The sequence below is a fragment of the Amphiura filiformis genome, chromosome 11 (genome assembly GCF_039555335.1).
Source record: "Amphiura filiformis chromosome 11, Afil_fr2py, whole genome shotgun sequence".
Taxonomy (NCBI): domain Eukaryota; kingdom Metazoa; phylum Echinodermata; class Ophiuroidea; order Amphilepidida; family Amphiuridae; genus Amphiura; species Amphiura filiformis.
Window position 1 is genome coordinate 30,522,321 of NC_092638.1, and position 24,245 is coordinate 30,546,565.

Below are 24,245 nucleotides of genomic sequence, written 5' to 3' on the forward strand. Positions count from 1 at the left end.
TGGAGGATTGCATTAGGTGAAGTTGTGGGATTGCAGAATTTGGCTAATTCTTTTTGAGCCCCCACTACATTCACAAGGCGTGTACTCAGCTGTTTAAAATCTTATTGTTTCAAATGGGGTGTCATTGTAAAGGAGAGTATTATAGCTATCTATTGATATGCAACACGATATGATAATGTCACAAATAATTGGAGATACAGATGCTTGAAAAAACTTTCCAAACTTTTGTTGAGGAGTTTATATACTTTTAAGATTCAAGAAGGAACACTGACTACACCTTGTTCATATTATCACATATCAGGCACTCAAGTGCCAATTTATTACAAAACATCAGTTTGGTCTGAGATGTACACAGTTCAACTGCAACAGGTGCAAAGTAAAGAACCCTAGAATAATTATTTATTACTTTTGATGGAAGGGGGAGCTGGTACTAAAACGTCTTGCACCCTATCATATACAGTAAACGTTTGCCTGATGGTGCTATGGGCTCCCTTGACATAACTGGAATTTTAGACACAAACTAAAAGTGCCCTCCCATAAAAATCCCACAAGCAAATAAGATCACATACCCTTATTTCTTGTTGGGATTTTCAGAGGAGGGAGCTCTCTATTTGTACATGAAATTTGGGATGATGGGATGTCATTGATCTTTTGTTTTGTTCCCCATATAGGTGATGTGATCAAGCAAAATCAGTCTGATGTCAGATATTTTGTTTCCTAACATCTTTTGAACTGGTTGCCCAAATTCAATGGGGTTTCTGCAAAATGTTGCTTTGCAAATGCTGTTTACAATAAGAAACTGAAAATTGAATATGTCCAACTTCAGACTGATTTGTAAAGCTTCTGGCCTCATAAACAGACAGAGGCAGGGAGAGAGAGAGAGAGTAATTAAGTTTAAAGTTGTTTATAGGACTTCATTGACCTTCTACTTTGTTCTCAAGTTTGGATCCCTTTGAAAACATGTTTTTTATTAATGTGATTGTGCTTTTCAGACCATAACTAAGTTTAATTCTAGGTGTAATACCCCCACACCCATGAAAAGGGCAAACCTAGTTGCATTTTTTGTGCTCTATTGATCTATTTACGACACATCAGTGTCTGACCCACCATGACCCTGTGACCTTGGCTAGTTGAACCTGTTGTGCTATGAGTGACATCATTTGTTCAATCCGGTATTATCACACTTTGGAAAGCATGATGACTAACAAGCATTTGTGACAATTATGAATAATATACCGTACAGATATAATAGTTGTTGAAAAAGTTATCAGATAAATATTTCTAAACTATAACAGTTCAAAATATTATTGATCCTTTTTTCTACAAGCAAGTCCACCAATATTCACAATGTTCCTGGTAACATATTTTATTCTGATCAAGGATGCTAGTGGTCTGAAGAGATTTTGCAGGAAAAACTTGAAAAAGCACACAAATTTGGGCTACCAAGCCTCAAAACTGGCTGAAAATAAATCGGAAATCAGACAATTATCTGAAAACTGGCATCCCTGATTTTTCCTTCACTAACAGGAACACTACAATTATATACAAAGCTAAAATGCTGTACAAAAATGTCTTTATTTACAAATACTGGTAATTCCTCTTAGGTGTTATGTAGACCTTTTGCGGATTTTGTATTTGCCCTTCTGCATTTGTGAGATGTAGATACGACTCTTCTGGTTGTCTGCTGTTTTTCTCACCCAGATCTGCAAAGAAATAAATGAGTGAGTCCATAAGACTATGCTTTTTCCCAACTTCTGGTATCTATTTGTGTCGAATCCTTACAGCTAAGACACTCTCAAGACAATTTTTGTAAATTTAGTTTTGAAATTGCTTGCACTAAGAATAAATCATGGCATGTTATAGTGGCTAATAAATGAATTTGATTTTGATTTAGTGCAAATTACGACAATCAATGCACATGCCCTGAATTTTTTTCACCGCAACAATGCACGACCCCGAAGGGGCAGTGCCTTGTGATGGGAAAAATTAACTTTGATACACATATAAAAACTCTGGAAGTCAAACATGTGAAAAATATCACAGTGCACCCGCTTGAGGTGTATATTAGCCCCATCAAAGTTTTGACCATGAACTTCTAAAATGTCACACCACTATTTTTATGCCACACCACTATTTTTATGCCTTTTTGCATTATACCCATGCACTGCTCTCTAAACTTTCCCCAAACTTGATAGTTGCAGGCAAGAGATAAACTCAGAATGATACGTCTGATGTCTTGTCAATCGGACCGAATATGACGTACTGTGCTGGGTAGCAACCAATCACGCTGTACCTCTGCCCTGACTTCAGACGCAACTTACCGAGCCGATCTCCACCAGGAACTACAGCCCCATATACTTACTTCATTAGTTCCTATTGAGCTGATGACAGCACTGACTTTGCCCGTATCCTTTGAATCAATGTAGATATTCTGGCCCCGGTGGAACCATCGTTTCTCATAGAACAGTTTACCATCTGATATTTTCACCACATATTTGTGTGAGTTGGCATTGCTTGCTGCACCGCTGCCAGAACCACTGCTATGACCTGATGCTGTGGATGATAGAGAAGGTACAACAATTATGCAAACATCTCATTGAAGATATACTCCCAATCAAACATTTGAATGGTATGATGGATGGATTTTTAAAATATGAAATGGGTCATTATGGGTCAGTGGAAACTATTTAGGCTACCTTAAACCACTGAATTGACTTGTATTGCGCACAATTCAGAATTTGTTGACGTGAAGGGTTTATAGGGAGATGTGTATCACTCTCAAATGGTGTGTTAAGACGGTAGCCTACTTTCGACTGTAACTTACAAGCGAGCCAGCAATTAAATTACGCTACAAGCAAGTGTGTGTCCACACGGGACTTACTTGTAAGCCAACTCACAAGTAAGCATGACCTTCACTGGTATATTATGCCATGACTTATACACAATCACAATAGGATTGGATCATCAAGGTCATGCTTACATGCGAGTTTACATGCAAGTCTTGTTCACACTGGCCTTACAATCGAATATAGCTCGCTACATGTAAGATATCTTACATGTAAAATCGTCACTTGTAACTTGCATGTAGCTACATGCGAGTGTGTTTAGACGGGCACTACATGCAAGTTTACATTCGAATGTACTTACAAGTGACTTTACAAGCGATCGTCTGAACAAGCCTTAAGTCATTTAAAATCTTACTTAAACTGAACCCATTTTGTCAGTTAGAGCACCTAGGGCTCATAGCACAGCTGTGCATGGTGTGTCCTTGTGCAACACACTGAGCCTCACTCCCACGTATACATAAAACATAAATTGTAATTTGTGTTTGTCTCGAAGTACCACAAATTTGCTTGTGATGGTATAAGCAATTTGATGCTTGGAAATCAAAGTCTGCTACAGTCTGTCTTGTCTCAAGTTAACGCCATGTTGGATTTGGTTGTTGCAGATTCGAATCGCACGCTAACCTAATCCCACAGAGCGTATACGAACGCGTAAAAGGGTGATTTATCCGTACGCTGGCTGCGTACCTGCCATTGTAAAATCCAACCTGGCATCACTCTCACATTGAGATGAGACAGGCAATACACTATTTCATATCACAAATATCGTACAACCAGGTACAAAGCTTGAAATAACAAAATGCCCAAAACATACGTAACTAAACCAAGCAAATGATAACTTACCTGATTTCTTGTTGACTGGCAGTTTACCCTGAATGAAAAAGGAAACAAAAAGTGAACAAGATGAGTAAGATTATTGCCTCACATACAAAGATTAGATTATTACTTGATAAATGGCTACAAAGAAACTTGAGATATTGAATAAGGTAACTTGATTAATTTCACTCCAAAGAAGCTTTCAAGTCTTTGAACATAAGTTCATGCCAAAGAATTCCAACAGTAAGCTCAACTTTTATTTGCTCAATTGTGCATGAATAGGTTCCGATTGCAATTGGTAATTTGGCATATATCTTCATATTGAGTGTATTCTCTACCTGCATGAACTGCAATTTTGCATGCCAAATATTGCTCCAAGATTACACTCCATTGTCCTCTTGTATGACAATCCAATGACAGAATTTTCCTAGTGTTACAGCAGCTTATAAGACAACAACACCTTAGGTCTAATGTATAGTATGTGTGTTTTCACGTTGTGAGAACCGCTGCATTTTCAGTTCTCCACTACAATATCCTGTTCTCAGCTGGAATTTTTGGCTCAATATAACTTTGCATTATTCAGAGCTTTGTTTTTCTTCTTGCCGTTTTGTCTCTGGGTCCATTGCGCTGCAAAGAAACAGTGCTGCTGTAAAATTGCCACTGTGTTTTTGCAACAAAAATATTGAACTATAGATGAGTTGACCTATGATGTCATATGTTTACACTCAGAATCCCTCCCATTATTTCACAAAAGGCAAAATAATACTACAATGTCTATGGCAGATGGCATAAAATCTTTTATAAAACCTTTGCTATTTTAATGTTGTGATATTATGCACCTTGCAGCAACTGTGATAAGCAAGTTTGTTGATATGATAACATATTTGGTGTTACTTGCTCTGAAAAAAAAACCCAACATCTTTCTCAATGTAGAGTTCTTCCTATATAGGATCTTTTGCCCAGCAGTTTTTTTAATCCAAGACCAAGACCAACAGAGGGCATAACAAACGTAAGTTACACATGTCAACTCATCAAGACTTACCTTGCTGATAGTTTTCAGATCTGCTGCTACTTCCTCCTCTGATAATTGGAACATAAACTGAGGTACACAGACGTTAAGGGGAATAACTACACACTAAAGAGTCAAAATAATAATGACCATAATTATTAACTTCCTACAGTTCCTTACACTACCTTCAAGAGATGTACAGCACTCTCGCTCTGATCCCACATCTTTTTAATGAGCTCCATATGTGGGGCTTTGTATTCCCATAATGAGCACAATACTGCTATTACTGGTCTGTTGTTATAATTTTGGGATGATTGAATCAGCCAATCAGAACCCCACTTCTGTGTTTATGCTGAATCCCACTCTATCAGTTTATCACTCATACTTTTTCATCTCTCCCTTTCTCACACACCTATGTTTCAGATGGACATTTTATTTTTGAAAGGACCATACATACCAGTGATATGCAATACATAAAAAAATAATTTGTATAGCTCCCTCTCAAAAATTAGTGCATTCCATATATGAAGAGCTTAGTTTCAGAACTCCTTACATCCACTTGCCGAATTTTGAGAACACATCATCAAATCATCAAAATAATCACTGATATATGGGGGTTTGCAACAAAAGCAGTTTTTGTTAGGATGCTCATACTACCCAAGCATCCCACCAAAAACTGCTTTTGTTGAAAACTCCCTTATATCAATGATTTTTTTAATGATTTTTTGGTGTGTTCTCAAAATTCGGCAAGTGGATGTAAGGGGTTTTGAAAGTAAGCTCTTCATATACTGATGTACTTGCCCAATAAGCATTTTGTTTTGTGCAAATTTTACTACAAACTTGAATGGGGTTCTTTTTTTAATTAAGGATCTTTTTCATTTTAGATGTACATGTAAGAGCTATGGCGATGAAAGGAGCATAAAAATATAAACCCCATTCAATTGTGTAACAAAATTTGCATCAAATGTTACTTGAGCAAGAGCAAATTAAATACTTCCGAAGAGGGAGCTATAGCCAATACAAGAAATATCCTATGCCTTAATGTTTTGAAATAAAGGTGTCTTTATTTATCTATCTTTCACACTCTCCCATCCCTTTTCTTTTGTTCTCTATTCCTTTCAATATATCTTTCAAAGGATATCAGGTGAAGGTTTTCTTCTTTTGCTTTCCTGCATAGGTAGTGGTTCGTTTGGTCTGCGCCGTAATTTTCTTGTAATAGCTGGCTTCACTTCCATAGAGTCGGCTGGAAAAAGAAGATGATTAGATATGGAACAAATTAAATGGGTTTTTTTAAGTTGCAATTTTTCAAAGGTTTGTAAAAAGGGCACATTAGTTGTATACAATGTTTGGGCAATATGGGAACCAATAAATCATCAAACATGAAATAGCCAGTACAATGTACTTGGATTAAACTGTTCGAACGTAACCTCATCAATAATCCGCAACTTAAGTTTGTTTGGCTTTGATAAGGCGCATAACACTGTGTATTGATATAGAATGGTATGCACGCTGTTGGACACAGTGCTTACGCTAGTTGTGTGTTGCATAATGTGTGACTAGCGCACACTTAAGTGAATTCATGCGAGCATGCGTTGGGACTTTATTGACCCGCACAGTAACAACAGCTGAATCATTTCCTTCTTATAAAAGCCGAACACACTTTAGAAGGCTCTTAATTTATTTCAGGCTTTTATAACTGTAAAACTGGAAATTTTCATGTGATAAATTTTTTGTGTTTTGCCAATTATGAACTGTTTCTCATGTTTTTAAATTCGCATTCCTAAGTTACTTATACACAAAAGGAATATATTCATGTGTAAATGTAGCGAAAATTTCCACTTTTACAGTACGCTTGAAAATACTCTGCAGGGTATCATCCCCCTCCTAAAAAGTTTTTTTGGGTCTTTTCAATTCCGGAAATGAGAAAAAAAAAATTTTAATCCAATTTTTGTTTTTTACATTTCCAGATTTTTTTCCATGGCTAAATTTCCGGAATTCAAGCAATTTCCAGAAGATTTACATCCCTGCTATATATGTTATTATTATTATTATTATTATTCCTCATGGTTTATTCAAACACTACACAGCTAAAAGCTGAATTGCTGTGAAGATCAACATCATCAACATGATATACACTAAGCCAAAAAAGAAATAATTTTTCACAAGGTCATATCTTAAAATCCTCTCCATAAAAATGAACAAAAATTGCACACAATTGTCCAACTGACACAACAGCAAAATACACTGACATGCAACACCTTCCTGGACCACATTCACAGCGCAACAGATTTCTTTGGCTGGGTTCCAATTTTAAGCCTGTACATAAACAAAAATTACACAGGATTACTTCAATACTCTATTCTAAACACATGTCAGTAACCAAGCAGTTGTCCAACTGTCACAACAGTAAAATACACTGACACGGAACAGCTTCCGGGATCACATTCACAGGCGAATAATTGGAACCCAGCCAAAGAAATCTGTTGCGCTGTGAATGTGGTCCAGGAAGGTGTTGCATGTCAGTGCATTTTGCTGTTGTGTCAGTTGGACAACTGCATAGTTAGTGACATGTGTTTAGAGTAGAGTATTGAGGCAATCCTGTGTGTAATTTTGGTTAATTTTGATAGACAGGATTTTAAGATATGACCTTGTGAAAAATTATAAGTTTCTTTTTTGGCTTAGTGTATAAAGGATATAAAAGAACATAAAACACACATTTGACAAAACGGGCGAAACTCCCTCCCTGCAACCAAATCCCAAGGTGGAACAGTCCTCTTTTAAAAGAGGACGTAAAAACCCCGGGAAAAGTTTGAAAAAAGTGGGCTTCGCCCCTGGAAAAAACATAGGACCAATGAGTTGGCAATACTATCCAAAGCATAATAAATTAAACTATTCAAATCTACAACGCAATAAAACATTATTTTCAATATCTACACAACCAAATGTTAAAAACCCTAACAACCATTTTGACATCAAGCATACACTCCAAACATACACACCCTCATAATAAACACTCCATGCACATACCCCAACGTTAGCTTAGCGTTCAATGTTAGCTTAGCGTTACTTGGTGTGTGTACATACTTTTATGCGTGCAATCATTGCCAATCAAAGTGGTGCGTATGTACACGCAAGAAACAACACTAAGCCAACGCAGCACACGCTGAACTTCAAAGCTAGTGCCACTGACTGGAGGTAGATATATAGACTATAATCACTCCTGCTGACTCCCTATTGTCGAACTGTCAACAGGTTCCATAATAGAATTATACATTTTTTATCTATTGGTTTATTCACTGTGGTTTATCTTTTGGGAGTGCTTGGCCAGCTGGGATTCAAATTGGCCAAAGGATGTAATTACCAGTAATTGGGCTTGGTTTTATATCCTTTTTCATAGCAAAATCCAACTAGACATGGATCTATTTAGTCTGTCTCTGCAGGGTGCTCCCTGTTACTTAGGTAAAAAAATTGTTTGGTTGTACTCCGCCGACCGACCTGATGTTTGAGGCCGACCCAATTTTTTTTTTTCAAAATTCACAACCAAAAACTGCAAAAGTTACACCGAAAAAACAAAAAAAAATGCTGAGAAAGATGCTAAATAGTGTGTCCGACACCCGCCGGCTGGCCATCAAATTATCACATTTGCAACGTTGGGTTTCAGCATACTCAATACGAACGACATGTGAACAGGAATGCAACTGTAAAATGACACATTTTTACAAAAGAATCCCAGTACAATTAGTGCACTATATTTTTAGTACAAGAAACAAACAAAAAATGTTTATTTATAAAATATATGTGTGTTAAATTTCACACAAAATATATTTTTCTGTACAGCATATTGTATTCTGGTTGAGCCAAAGGTAAAAAAATCTGAAAGATCGACCGACTCTACCTTTTTGGACCAGTTGTAGTACAACCAAACAATTTTTTTGCCTTATCCTGCATTTTGTTTTCTTTCACAGGTTAGTTTGTTAGTACACCCACCTGCAATCTTAGAAATAATTGTTCGAACAATTTTAAGGCCTTATTGGAAATGATCCCCCTTCTACCCCCGTACAATGTTGGCATTGCCCAATATGCTCATCTTCACCATATCTTCTCCCAACATTGTTTGGTGGGGAAAGGGGAAGGGGTATGCTTAAGATGAACATTTAGACAACACTATTATAATTCTTAGTTTCCAGTGACTCATATAGCGTGCGCACTATACTAATAAGAACATGGGAATTTGAGTGGGTGTTCGAACACATTTTTTCCGGGATTGTGGGATAGTTAGGCTTCAATTTTGCCAGTCTCAGGAACTCCCCGGCAAAATGATGGATTGTCGAGCGGCACTCAATGTTTTGTAAACATACTTAGCATTTTATAGAAGTTGAGCATACCTCCAGTGAGCTCCAGTGATGTTCTTTCATGCTCTACCATTCGTTTCTTGTCGTCCAGTTCAATGACGATGTTTTCTTTCAGTTCAATTTTCTTGCGCTGTAATAAATACAAGATTACCAGTACTTCATTAGAACTTGTTATCCATTGAAAAACATGGTAAGTCACAGAAAAATAATCATTTCTTGAAAATTACAGAATGAAAAAAATAAGTCCTTCTGTAATAATATGTGACACGATCAAGGGAAATGAGTCGGATGTCGCTAATATTGAGTTTGAGATATTGGCAAAGAAAGCGTTAAAATTCTTTTGTTTTATATTGTTTTCAACGGTTGATAAATTGACCTAACTTCGTAAAGAAAAGTCGTATCAACATAGGGTTATCAGTTTATGAAAGCTCTAAATGTCCTCTATATAGAAATATATGTAACATTCATTTTCGACCAGGGTCGACATGTGACTCATTCCCCATGATCATGTCAAATATATAATTATTGCTCTTATATACATTAAGCCAAAATATTAAGGTACCAGTTGTGTTCACCCCTGTTTATCCTAAAGACAAATATGTCAAAATTAAAACAAGCAGCCATTACCTGTACTCTTTAGCTCTGATTCAAGACCTTACATGTACTTGTTGAAATTGGTGGAGAATTAAAGAAACGGTGATCTAAAACCTAATGAAGAAACAAATTCAAAAGTTGCACTTTTGTGTTCTAATCAATGAAAGCACGACACTAGTTTGAACGTGCTAATCAATGGAAGCACGGCACTAGTTCTCTTTTATTTGAACATTTTGTGTACAATTCAATAGGGCGTGCAATGGAGCAAACTGCAACTTTTAAATTGGCATCTTCCTTCGGTTTTTGGATCATCGAGTCTTTATTTCTTGAACAATTTCAACGAATGAGGTCTTAAATTCCAGCTAAAAGATGCAGCTATTGGCTACTGGTTCCAATTTTGACATATCTGTCTTTGTTTATGGTATACAGGGGGTGAACTTAACTGGTACCTTAATTCTTTGGCTTACTGTTCATTGGTTACATCATCAATCACCATCTCTGGCACACCAAAAGGGGACTTTGCAGCAAAGTGCTTTTCAAAATTAGATTAAAATGCAACAAAAAAAAATAATAATAAGGAACGTAATAAGCATTTGGGATGCTTTTTCACTTCCAAAATATGAATGCCTTGATCAATTTTAGCAAATGAGGTGTCATTTTAAAGCTTGCAAAATGCTTTCAAAGCAGAAACTGAACTTAAAATTGACTTCACCCGCAAAGTCCACCCTTTTGATGTGCTCCATCACAAATATATTAAGAATGGGTAGATACAAAAGTGTAAATAATTTGCTACATTAATTAATTAACTACACCCCTGGCCAATTTTGTGCCTATTTTTGCATTTTTCTCAAAAATTATAGCGCATTGGTGACAGGTAAAATATACATAGTATATTATAAGGGCAAAGACTACAACTACTGCACTGAAAATTCAGCAACTCAAGGCAAGCAGTTATTGATATATTGATCAAATATTGATTTTCCCTCATTTTCCAGTGCAGTAGTTGCAGTCCTTGCCCCTATAATATACATATCTAACTTGTCACCAATGCGCTATAATTTTTGAGAAAAATGCAAAAATAGGCACAAAATTGGGTGTAGTACCCCCTTAAATGATCATGAAGAGAAATTAGTTCAATCTTACCTCAAAGTCTACTGATGACTGCTTCTTTTCTTTAATGTACTCTCTTTCCACAAGTTCAATCTAAAAACCAGAAATATCAAACTTTTAATGGAATCACATTAGACTTGCATAAAGGTGGCTCTTCCACAACACATTTCCTCACATTCCGTTTATACTGCTATAAGGCCAAAAAAAAAAAGATTATTTGCTTGTCCTCCACCGACCGACCCTAATTTGGAAAATCTGGAAAAAGTTTTTTTTGTTTACTGCACAAATGAATAATTTTGGAAATTACAGAAGAACAGAAGAAGCTTTTTTTTTCAACATTTTTGACATCCTGAAAAGTTTTTTTACAGTTTCTATACACTTCTAAAACTGTTTTAAAAACATGAATGAAGTGGTATACAGTAGAGAAATATCCCAATTCACAACTTTATGGGCTATTTATTTTAAGTAAATTGAAGGCATACAGTCATGTTTTGGCTTTGAACTTAAATATAATTTTTTTTTTTAATCCGACCGACCAACCCAATTATGAAAAAGTTGAGGACAAGCAAACAATTTTTTTTTGGCCTAATGTATATTACAATGTAAAGGCAGCAACAAAATAATAGTTGTTTTGGTCTCACCTATATATTGTAACCAAATTATTGCATACTCCGCTGTATTGTTCCTGTTGCTGCTTTTTAGGGCTGCTGACATAGGCGTAAGTGGTCCATTATACCCCTTGGGCTGCCCCCTCCCCATGTCACATTTTTGAGGTTCGAAACAAATTAGGTAAAAAATTTCAACCAAAAAAAAGAGGGATCGAACTGGACTGTTCGTGATACGCCAGGGTCCGTAATGCCTGCTGCTTTTAATGTCTTTCTTTGCTTTACAAAAATTAAAATGGAAAGCACAAACCTCATAATTGCGCACAGCCTCAGCATAGCGTAATCTGTCCTTATACTGTTGTTCTATCTTCTTTAGTTTTCTGTTCAGTTCTGGATGAGTACCATCGTTTAGCTGCTGCAACTGTTTCTTCAGTGATGCTAGTTTCTCTTTATAGATTCTGGGATCAAAATAACAAATTTAAATTGGACACATACATGTATGTACAATGTATAGCACAGCTCATCAAACGGTAATTTTAAAAAGTTACAAAATCAGGTTTGATAGCATTTATTAGACATTTAAGCAACTGGTCACTGTTAAATTGCGCTGGCTGTACATGTTTCTTCTCCACTCTACATTATAAGGCTCATGATTATATAAGACTCGAATGAAAGTCGATTATTTGTTTCCTGTAACATTTTTTCGGCAATGTAATGAGGCAACTTCTTCAAGAATTGCTTTGTTTATTAACTAATTAGAGTTTTCAATTTTGTAATCACCAGAAACACAATGAGATAATCCTTAAATTTCCATTATTTTCTACATCATCTACCCCTACACTGGGGTGTGAGTGACCTCTATTGAAAAAAGAGGAACTTTGTTCAAAAAAGAGGAAAAAGAGGAAAAGCACTGAAATGTGCTCAAAATGGGCTGAAAATATACAAATCTGACATTTTTCCCCAAAGAAATTTCCAAAAAAGAGGGATTCAGCTTAAACTAGAGTCAACAGACGCTGAATACAAGCCGCAATTTGACCCCTATAACTTGACCCCTGGGTTACGGATGGGGTCAACTGCTCTTGCATTGTGCTTAGGATGTCATAAGAAATATTCCTGGTGAATTTCAGCTTAATCGAACTTAAACATGGATTTTGATTTTTTAAATTTTGATTGACCTTTTGACCCCCTTAATGACCTTTGACCTCAATGAAAAAAAAAAAAAACTTATGTACACCGACAAAATGCATTGTTCCAATTTTAATTAAAAAATTCTAACATGTTCAGTTCTTGAGATAAAAATTCTTGAAGTTATTCAGCTAAAAACAGGAAGTGACCCCTTAATGACCTTTGACCCCCAAAATAAAAATACCATGCATACATCAGGGAACACTAATTCATGTATGTTGGTTATATTATTCTGGTCTGTTTACATTTTGAAATAAAAATGTTTTGAACATTTTTGATAATTTTGGTTTTTGACCGGAAGTAACCCCTTAATGACCTTTGACCCCGAAACTGTAGGCATCCTAAAGACCCTGGCTAATAGCAATGCATGTGTGTTAATGGCGACTCTCTGCTATGTAATTTGTACAGACAGTGATTTTTTGAATATTTTTTACAAATTTTTCAGATTTTGACCGGAAATGACCCCTTAATGACCTTTGACCTCAATTCCTTTTAGGAAGTTTTAAGCACTGCCACATGTTGATTCATATATGCATGAGTCACATGATCATTGCATGTAATTTGTGGAAGGAGTAGCATTTTTTGTGAAATCAACATTTTTGACCATAAGGTCAAGGTCAAAGGTCACAGTCAGGTCAAAGTCAAATGTAAGGTTTGGCCTACTCCAGTGGTCATTTGGCTCAAGTATGGTTGAAATCTGTAGAAGCATAAGAGAGCTAGGGTAAACGTGGCAAGTCACGCATAAAATGTCACGAGTTGCCAGAAGAAAGAAAGAAGAAAGAATTGAGAAGAGACAGAACAAGCCGACATCCGTCGTCGGCTTGTAATGAGGAGATTCCACACCCCTGCCTATAGCTAAGAAAAACGGCTAATTATGATCAGCAGGGCATGTCAGACATTTTGAGAGTACCGGTACTGTATCAATTTTAATTATTTCCATCTCAATTTTCAGATAACTGACTTTTTTAATGAAAATAATGAAAGTTTTGGCCAAATGAAAAGGTACTGCAGCAGGTTGCAGGAAACTAAGAATCGACTTTCATTAGCCTAAAAACACAGTCAAGCAAATCAATATCTCAATTTCTGGTGATTTGGATGTTATTCGGTACTGGTACATGATTGTAGTGAACAATCATACCACGCACTTGCTCATCAAATGCATTGGCACCAGTGCAATTGGTAATGGTATTTTTGTTTACTGCACAACATCTTCTGAACTAACTGAAACAGCAGAAAACCTGAAGTCACATGCCTTTTCGCTGGTTTAGGTACATACAATTTATATTGCCAAATGTGGGTTGGTGACGTCAGGGTTTTCCGTTGCCTAAAAAGGGGTTTGGGTATGGTATGGATACTAGACTGGTTACTCACTGTTCTTTCATTTCAGTGAACTCTTCCTCCAGTTTTGCAGCGTCCGTCTCACTAGCATCCTCAGTATCTGTTAAAACAATATCAAAAGTTGCAATAATTAATCAGGATTGCCATCTGATCCTAATAAAATTGTGATTTTTTTTCTCATTTATTGAATTTTAAGGTTTATGGAAATCATTAGTTTGATACCATACATGCTAAAATGGTATGTATGTACAATGTACCTCAAATAAAGGAGGAGATCACTTCCGATCGACTTCACAGAAAAGTGATTCTCACGCATGCTCAGTGTTGCAACTTCTAAACGAGGTTGCTTGACAGTGACACGTAAATGCATCAACCAATCATTTCCTTCTTCTTCCTACCAACTGGTTCTATTAATATTTTGCAAATTAATTTACCTTTCTCAATCATAAACTTTCCGAGATGAATTAATTCAAAGAAATAATTATTGACAGCAATGTACATCATCCCATGTTATAATTAGATTAGCCCGAAACATCATGGCCCTGTTCCTTCCTCACTAGGGCCATGGATGCCCTACGTACCGGTACGTAAAAACGGGGCACCGTGAACTCACGTCGCGGTGATGACGTCACACTGACGGCATCTATTTATAGGAAGAATTCAAAACACGACAACGATAACAGTCACAAGTCTGGTCTTTTACATCCTCAAATGTGCTCAAAATTTACGAACATGCACCAAATATGCTTTGTTTAAGTCTCATCTTCACGTGAGGAATGGTAGGAAGTGGTATTTATGAGAAAAAGTGGTATTTTATGTGTACCCTGGACCAGATATGCTCAGGAGTCTCAGACCTTCGTACGGAGAAGGACAGTGGAAATCGTAGTGACGGAGGTGTGAGTACCTCGGGCTAATGTTAGATGTACAGTATTTTCTGGCCTTTTGAATATTTTAATTGTCGTCTGCGATTGCTGTGATTTAATAATGCAAAAGCGACAAGCAATGCATTGCAAAATTCTAAGACTGCCCATTGCTTTCGATGCAGGGACAGAAAATTATCATGCACACAGGGTACACTTATGTCTGGTTCCATACAGCTGTCTGGTTAGCAGGTACCGGTACGAATAATTCCGCGTGAATTGAGACATCGGAGCCGGTCAAACACAGAGGACTAGCCTACATCCCGTATCCTACTATCACTCAAACAAGCAAATCTCTTCACGAATTCACTCACCTTGCGATCCTATATATCATCAGTTGAAACAAACATCTAAGTTTCCAAAAACAACTTTGTCATTCCTCAAAACTACAAGTACATGTAACTTCATTAATAAAAAATTTAAATCCTACTATTACCCGTTATTGAAAATTTTGTTCGATTTATGTCAACCAAAAGAACGCATGAGTCGAGTTCAGTTGACCAAAATGGTATCTGCTGCCTCCTGTCACCTCAGATATGGCGTCAGTATCAAGCTGCTTATTAAATATTCATGAAAAGGTCACAATCGGTGGATCGGATTGGTTGAAATCAACGCCACGTTTTTGACCTTACAGGGGTAAGAGATATGCATATTCATGTATGAAAACAGTGATGCGGATATAGTATCATCACCGGGACTGAGAAATGCTACATTTTCGATGTTTGTACCGGGGAATTTCAGACACGGAGACTCCGCGGAGATTTCTGCAAATTTGTCCAGTAACCAAAGGGTTGGGGATCGCATTTTGAGAGCGAACCTTTTTTTTTTGGCCTAATACTATGTAAATAAAATAATTTATTAACGTTCTCATCTTCTCCGATTGAAGTAATCGTTATGATGTTAATATCATTTAATATCATCACCATCGTCATCATCCTTCCTCCCTCCATCTGTCTGTAATGAGTTTCACTTTAATTTTCTTTTCTACATGCAATGATGCATGCATTGTACCATACCAATTCAACTTTCCTGATTGTACACAAAGCAGCACGGATCGATACATCTTGGCATCATCCGGTCAAGTCGGGGTCAAGTGGGTGTTGAGACTACTGTCTTTCTCACCGTCGGTCGGTCGATCGATTGCTCCTTAATTGTTATTGAACATGGACAGAGCTTCACTATGTTTACGTTTTCTACTCCAGGTGGAGAGAGAGAGTCAAAGGAGTTGAACATGTTGAAGCTTCGTTGAAAGTTTTACAATAAATACTATTCATCGGACCATCAGATTCAAGAATATTTATTTTTTTCCGGGAACTTGGAAGATGTTTGCGCTTGCTGGGTCTATGGTTGGAACTTGGTGGACAACACGTAAGGATGACAGGATCTCTTCCGCACGACCGCACCCATACCATGCATGTAACTATGGTAACAATAACCATACATAACATCCAGGCACGATGCGATGATCATAATGATCATGGTTAATTAATGATATATCATCATGCACGATTCGATTGAGAGGTCCCGGGGAGAGGTCTAAGAGGATTGATCGAGTTGATGGCGATCCCGGATAGCGATGCTAACTTGTTTGCTGGAATTGGAAAGGAAATGTGCCAACAATTGAAATCATAAATTGATCATGGAAGGAAATCAGGCCCCAGTATGATTATAAGAAATACGTTTTATATACTACTTATTTTGAGGAGAAATCTTCATGCCACAACTGTTGTAGGTAAACATGTTTTGCAGGAACTTAACGAAATGCTGGTCGGATTACTCCATCTTATAAATTATAGTGAGTTAAACTTAATTTGTTTCTGTGTGAAGACTGTGTCACGTTGGATTATTTATTTTGTGCCCGGATTTTTTAATAGTTACAGGGATCTATATGACTAAGATTTTTTGGCGGAGGGGGTTGTCTAGAAAGGGTAAAATTCAAATTGTGAAAAATTCTAGGTATGTACTATGCCCGGATTATATGCATGTCCTACTTGAGAGACGATGCACATTTACCAATCTATAGTTTCAGTTTCAGTTTCTGTTGTCGTCGGTAGGGTAGACAAATTGTCCACATTTCGCTAACTTCATCTATAGTGTGAAATCTATAGTGTGAAAACCGTGGGGGACGGAGCAATCAGGAACTTCCAAAAATTCGGGGATTTGCCCAGTAGACTTTGTTATACATGATTCACAGCCTCATTCTTTTCCTCCCGGGCTTTTGATTTTTGCCGCAGATTTATGCACAATAAAATTCTTCCAGATATATTCGTTAGGCAAAAATCAGGTGGCAAAAATATAGTGATGTGGTCGGCACCGTTTTTTATTGTCGACATGTCGATATAATTCGTATACCGACGTCGACAGTGTGTCGACAAAAAAAAATTCTAAAAAAAAAAAAAAAAAAAAAAAAAATTTTTTAAATTTTCAAAAAATATTTTTGGCCAGAAAATCAAGTTATAGGCCCAAACTGACTTGTTATTCAAGGTTGGAAACCAGAGAAATACTGCTACTCAAAAAAAAAAAAAATGCCAATTTTTTTTACAAAGTTGAAAAAGTTGTACATTTTAATTACTTTTGTTTCTATTGAACAGCTAGCAATGCATACTAATTCAATGTGTCCCTGACTGTTCAATAGAAGCAAAGGTAATCAAAATGTACAAGTTCATCAACTTTGTAAAAAAAATTGGCATTTTTTTTTTTTTTTTAGTAGCAGTATTTTCTGGTTTCCAACCTGAATAACAAGTCAGTTTGGGCCTATAACTTGCTTTTTCTGGCCAAAATATTTTTGAAAACTAAAAAAAAAAAAAAAAATTTTTTTTTTTTGTCGACATGATTTTTGATGTCGACATGTCGGCATACGTGCCGACGTCGACATTATGTCGACATAAGGCATGTCGACCACATCACTACAAAAATATTGTCAAATTCGATTTACATAAATACCAGGGATACGGGACTCGCTGCATAATCATGATGCATATAATTATAAACTCGCACACGCAAAATCGGAATCAACAGAAATTTTGGGACTTAACTTTTTTCGTAGATATATCTGCTAGAAAAATTTCATAATAAAAATTCCCTTTAAAAGGGAAAGCCAGCCTCAATGTAGAAGAGGTCTTGTAATTAGTTTTGGTCAATGTGAAAGGCATTTTTAGGATCACGGCTTACTACATCCATGTTACATGACAGTCCACCAAACCATCAACGGTGAGAAGATGTACACTGAAACTGCAGAAAACATTAACTCCTAATCTCCTGTCAACTCTTTAATTCATTATTGTTCATTATTATTAATTCATTATTGTTCTCTAAATTGTTCTGTTCTGGTTTTATTTGTCTTTTCAGCTTCTTACCCACGATATTTCAATTTCCAATTTTTAATACCATAACTTACGAACTCAATTTCTTCGCTTAGGAATGTCCGATTTTATTGGGGAAAAGCGGCGTTGTGGAGCAAAATAGCTCTTTATGTGAAAGCCTCCAAATTTATAAGCTGTCCAAAAGATGTCTGTTTTTGACATGATACGCCAAATTTCTTAAAGACCCATTCAGTGATCCAAGAGCAAAAAAAAAAAAATTGTTTATAAATTGCTTAAAAGAGAAGGATAGGCCTAAGTCATTCAAATTGTCATTTGGTATTTTTGAAATGCCAAATTTGGCAAAAAATGAAGAAAACAGCAGTACTGACTTAGTTCAAGCCCCGCCATTCAAATACTTGTAGCTAATTTTAGATACTGTCAGTATCTAAAAATACAGATTCGTGTAAAATGTCTTATTTTGTCTTAAATAGGCCTACACGGCTTTTGGCTGAACCATTTGCAGACTTAGCACATGTAGGTACGGTACCAAAATTTTGATGATTTTTACGATCGTCCGGATGAGCAAATCACTGAATGGGCCTTTAATATTAATAATAGATAAGCTGCCTTTAAAAATATTATTGACAATGTTGAGAGTAGGAATTACCTTGAAAAATGTCTCAAAAATACAACATGCCAGTTATATTCCGGTCTGAAACGATCAGACAATATTTTAAACATTAATAACATCATAAACCCAAATCGTGAAAAAATCACCCGGGTAGATTTTTGGCTATTTCTCCATTACGATCCTGCCCAAAAGTGTCTGCTTTCGATATACCACGTCACAAATACTACACTGCACTGACTGCAGGTTTTAGTTAAAAGGGCATTTCGTGATCCACAGCATCATCCCCTAACTTTTCTCAAAAAGTTGAGATTTTTATATCACTGGAAACCTCTGGCTACATAATGTTTATGTACAAAATATTTCTTGCAGATTAATTCGTTTAGCAAAGTAATCGTGAAATTTGTCTACACATAACCATGCATAACTCGTAAAGGCAAAATCGGAATCAACTGAAATTTTTTAGAATAAGCTTTTTTTGTGGATATCTACTGAAAAATGTCATAAAAAGAGGATGCTAGGATCACGAAATACTCCTTAAATTCGCCATATAACATAATATAAACTCACCTTACATGTACATTTTTTATTTTAAAATAATTTGATATTAATTCGCAATGTATAGTTTACTGTATGATAGATGGTGGCAAGAACATTTATAAAGGACTGATTACTCACTGCAATCTTCACTTTTGTGTGTTTTGACTGTAAGTTTATGAATCAAATAAAAAAGATAGAAAGTAGCTTCACTTACGTTATGTGTCATTTTATTTATAACATAGAAGTTATTAAATTAATAAAGTAAGACAATTTATTTATCTATAAGTGCATGTCAAATGGGTACATTGTTCAATACTATAGGCCTACATGCATAAATTATGCCCATATTATAGCTAAGCCCTAAAAACTTTATTTTGCATCGGATTTTTCCCGTTGAAAAGGCAAAACTGATGTTCATGATAGCAACTATTTCATCAATAGCATTTTGAGTCATTTTTATCCATAAAACGACACAGGATAGGATAGATAATTACTTTGACATCAATATGGTCCATATGATGAAGATTTTGATTCTTAGATCTGTTATCAACATGATATCACGCTGTTCAGTGGTCAAGGACCCCGGGTCAAAGACACTGAAATGACATACTTTTCTTCTGCTGACCATATGATGCTGTATATTAACTATTATTGTTACATTTTAGGCCTATACCTAAAACTTTTGAAGTCATATTAATTCAAACATAACTTTGGTAATACTCACTCGTTTTCATTCGTTGAAACGGCAAAACATACTTACTTTTCCTTACACATCAATTAAAATATTTAAAAAAAAATTCAACCACAAAAGCGTTTTAACAAAAAGTCATTCCAATACCAATAAACGTATAATATTTAAGCCATAAATAATTCAAATATAACTTTGGAAATACTCACTCATTTTCGTTCGTTGAAACGGCAAAACATACTTACTTTTCCTAACAAATCGACTTAAAATATTTTTAAAAAAATTTAACCACAAAAAAAAAAAAAAAAAAATCATTCCAATACCACTAAAATATAATCTCTTGAGTAAACTGACCCCAAACCTGAAACAGGTACCAGCCCGAATGGGCTGGCGAAAAGAGGAAGATGGAATCACAAGATATGATCATGACCAGGAGTCACGACATTTCGAAGTTATAATACAATGGTGCGTGATGTGGATTCGGCAGGGACGTAACCTTACACACAATTCTACTGTTTACTGTATGGGGCTACAGCACAGTCAGCACAGATGCTGTTCAGTCACTTCGGGAATCACTCATGCACAACGAAGTTTCCCGGTTTTTTCCCGGTTTCGGCATTTTCTCTTGCTATTTCCTCGTTTTCTTCTCGCTTATTTCCCGCATCTCCGTAGCTTCCCGTTTTTATCTCTGTTGTTTTCTACATTCCCTGCACACTCCCTGTAGGGCTACATTATTTAAGTAATACTGGTGGTTTTATGGGGCCGACTTACAATTTCCCGATAGGCTAGATAGATACATGTGTAGGCTTTAAAGCCTTATGTACGATCTTTTTTCAGAATTTACCTTTATTTTTTTCAAACCCGATTTTTTGGCATATTTGTAAATACTTAACACTTGTTTTAACTTAAATCTATGAGCAAACTGTCAAATTCGCCCTATTTGTAGTAAAACGGGATGATTTTCTGTTGGTCCGACATCCAATCATAATTTTTTAGATTATGATTTTATGTCGGCCACGATCCCGGTGTCGTCACTTAACATTCAAAGGCGTAACGCATGATCGTTCCCTAAGTCAAAAATACCCCCCTATTTTGCGCGGTTTCAAGAACATTTTCGTCATTTTTTACCCCTATTTTACACGAAAACGGGTACAAATGAGCCTCAAAAAATACCCCTATTTTTTGCATTTCAAGTACACTTTTAAAAAAGTACCCCTTTTTTAACATTTCAAGAACACACACAAAAACACTTGTTCTGATTCATTGTCTTTCTGAGGAGAACTCTGTTGTCCGTTTAATATATAAATGAGGAAAATAACAGAAAAATATATACAAATACATCCAATAGGATGCATCATGTGTTTTTTATGATACAGTTATCAACAATGTAATCTTTCCTCCCGTTTTTTTTGGCAAAATAAAGCTTAAATGTGACCAATAGGCCTACATAAACTGACTGACAAAAATTACGAAATCTGGCATTTGCCACGAATTCCCTCACTCAAACCACTATATCAGCCCCATCTTTAGATATTTTCAAGAAAAACCTCTAGCTTGCCGGTCACCAAATTTGCGGTTTTCGCCCTGCTGACTACAACTTCAGAAGGTTCAGAAGGAACAATTCAGTATGATCAGGTGCCATTTCGAAGACTTTGTGGCTCGGTTTGTGGGTACCCAGTTTGTCAAGGCTCCGGAGGCGGGCGCGTCATTAATAAAGCCAATGAAAAAAATCTCATGGAATCAGCGGCCAAACTGGGTAGTGGCGTAATCGGTGTAAACAAACCATGAAACAAATAAAACCGAGTCGAGCGTGTTGCTGAATATTTATTAGGAAGGCAAACAAAGTTTCACAAAAGTGAAATCCTGGAGTAAATTGAGCGAGAAATGATAAGATTTCTTGGGATTTCAACATTATCATGATTCACAAAAATATACCCTATTTTTTAATTTCGAGTACACCGTCGTCAAAAACAACCCTATTTTTTAAACATTCGCGAACATAAAATGTTCGCGAACATAGTTTAAAAATCACCCTTTTTTCGCTGAAATTGGGAGCGATCATGCGTACACATGGTCAATGGTAAGTGCCGACACCGGGGCCACGATCGCAAAACGTAGTCTCCTACAAAACTAGTTTGATTACGCTCCCTCCACATGTGGAGGAGCGTAACTCAAACTGGCTTTAACAGAGGAGACTTAACTCTGGGGCGCTTTTCGCTGTCCTAATCCAAATAGTGCGAGATGTTTGAGTGATAAAGGTGCAAGTTTATGATGTTGTTTCTTTGCAAATTCACAATGTTTTTCGCGTCCAAATGTATTGGGAACTTTCATAATGATTGCGTATATCATTTTGGAAGAAAAAAAGAAAAATCTTAAAATTTAAAAAGATCATAGACCTACATTTTTTTATGCAAAGCTGTAACGTCCTCAGTCGGTAATTGCGTGATTTCAATTAGTTGTTAGAGAATTAGGCTTAAATAGTGGCATGTTTGTCATAATATTAATTACACAGCTTCTTATACTTCTTGCCTAAACTCCCATGCTTGAATGTAATTAATACTCCATTATTTATCCAGAATAAATAAAAATTCATTAGCGCATGATCCACATTGGCGCACCCAAACTGATATGGCACTTCAGAGCAAACTTTAAGAAATAGGGCAATTGGTTTTGCCCGATTTTTTTACACAGCCGTTGACGTGTGTCTTTTTTCTTACAGGATCTTCTTTCTTCTGCCGACCATTACATTTGCTCTAGCATTTACATACATGCATCGATTTTGACCTAAGTTGTAAACAACTTGCTTGAATTTATACTGTTTACAGGCATGCTATAAAAATGGATTGTTTGACTCATTGGGTGCTATGCCTTTGTAAACAAGCATGGACAATATTATTTTCCACACCATTCTATCTCCAATAAACTTTTGCACTAAATCAATATTGATTACATTGGCCCAACATAGCACTAGACCACAACTCCATTGTTTGGTTGTGTACATTTTGTGTTGAATAGAACATAACTATTATAATACCTGAATATAACTGTAAATTGAGAAACCAGGAATTGACAAGTGCTCTGACTGGGCTGTAATTGGGCTTCCTGGTTTGGGCCGTGTAAAATTAATATTTTGGTTCTCGTCCCCTCCCTCCTCAATTTCTGGGATTTGTCAGATTTTTTTATTTTTTATAGATTTTTCAATTTTTTAGACTTTGGAATGATTTATGAAATCTTCATACATATAAATAAGTTTATTAGAGAACAAGCATCACTTCCAAGTCTTTTTGTGGTACTCTAGGGGTTTATCCTCAGAATCTCACATTTGAAAAAAAAAAAAAAAAGGGCCTCATCGTTTCCTCGAGCACTGTTGGAGAAGACCGAAAACTACTGACAATGCTAATTTTACATTGAAAAAAAAAAAAAAAAAAAAAAACACCTCCCTCCTCATCAATTCATGAAAATCCTCTGGGACGAGAACCAAAACATTAATTTTATACGGCCTTGACCTGCTTTGTCCTGCATTTTCCCTATTTTTCTTGCTTTTGGGTGAAAATTGTTTCACCTTTCTTGGATATTTTGGCAGGATGTGGGCAGGTACCTGGTAGGCTCCCAGCAGGAATCTATTGTTTAGGAGCCCAGGAAAACATTTCCTGGTTACTTCTTTTTTTTGATAGGGTATCACTAAATGTTTCGGAATTGCGGTCGGCTAAAAAGTAGACAGTTTCGGGGACTGTAATTGGTGTAGATGTCACATTTTGAACAGTGAGCGATAAGTGACCAATTTGATGCTCAGCACAAGTGTTTATCTTTACCAGTCTCAGGCCAGGGTAGGGTACACTAAAATTTTGGCGAAATTTTTTTTTTCAATATTGATTACCGCTAATTTATAATTTAACACATTTCTAAACATGCTAAAGTAAAGACAAAGTTTATATATAATGTATATTCAGGCTACATTCATCATGTTCATGTATCATGGTATTGTGACTTTGACTACACTGTAAACTGTATGTTCAGTATAAATTGTCAATAAAATCTGATTCATTTCTGTGCTTTTTTTTTTTTTTTGATTTTTGATTATTTATGATTTATGACAATTAAATTGCACTTACCCTCGTCCGATTCTTGTTCATTATACTTGTACACGTCGATTTTGTCTTCACTATCACTGAAGTCATATTCATGACCAGGATCTAACCCATTCGCCGCCGAAAAAGAGGATAATTTTGAAGTCATTTTGGGAGCTCCTTTCCAGTTGTTTACTCGTTATCATGCGTTGTTGTTGAAATGACTCGAGTCAGCTCATTTGAGCATG

General features: G+C 36.2%; 1 protein-coding gene across 2 annotated transcripts; it reads right to left on the minus strand.

Moving 5' to 3' along the window:
* Positions 1 to 278: 278 nt before the first annotated feature.
* On the minus strand, positions 279 to 24,241 carry LOC140164713 (sin3 histone deacetylase corepressor complex component SDS3-like). Of its 2 annotated transcripts, none has more exons than XM_072188067.1 (10): positions 24,043 to 24,241; positions 13,886 to 13,952; positions 11,640 to 11,787; positions 10,758 to 10,817; positions 9,027 to 9,150; positions 5,810 to 5,911; positions 4,702 to 4,763; positions 3,687 to 3,714; positions 2,363 to 2,553; positions 279 to 1,703 (listed from the first exon to the last, which is right to left on the minus strand). In XM_072188067.1, exons 1-10 carry the CDS (start codon positions 24,164 to 24,166, stop codon positions 1,608 to 1,610), a joined length of 1,002 nt encoding a protein of 333 aa, XP_072044168.1. In that variant the 5' UTR covers positions 24,167 to 24,241; the 3' UTR covers positions 279 to 1,607. The 2 variants fall into 2 exon arrangements, with proteins under 2 accessions (XP_072044168.1, XP_072044169.1); XM_072188068.1 differs by having other exon boundaries at positions 9,054 to 9,150; positions 24,043 to 24,240.
* Between the last annotated feature and the right edge of the window lie 4 nt (positions 24,242 to 24,245).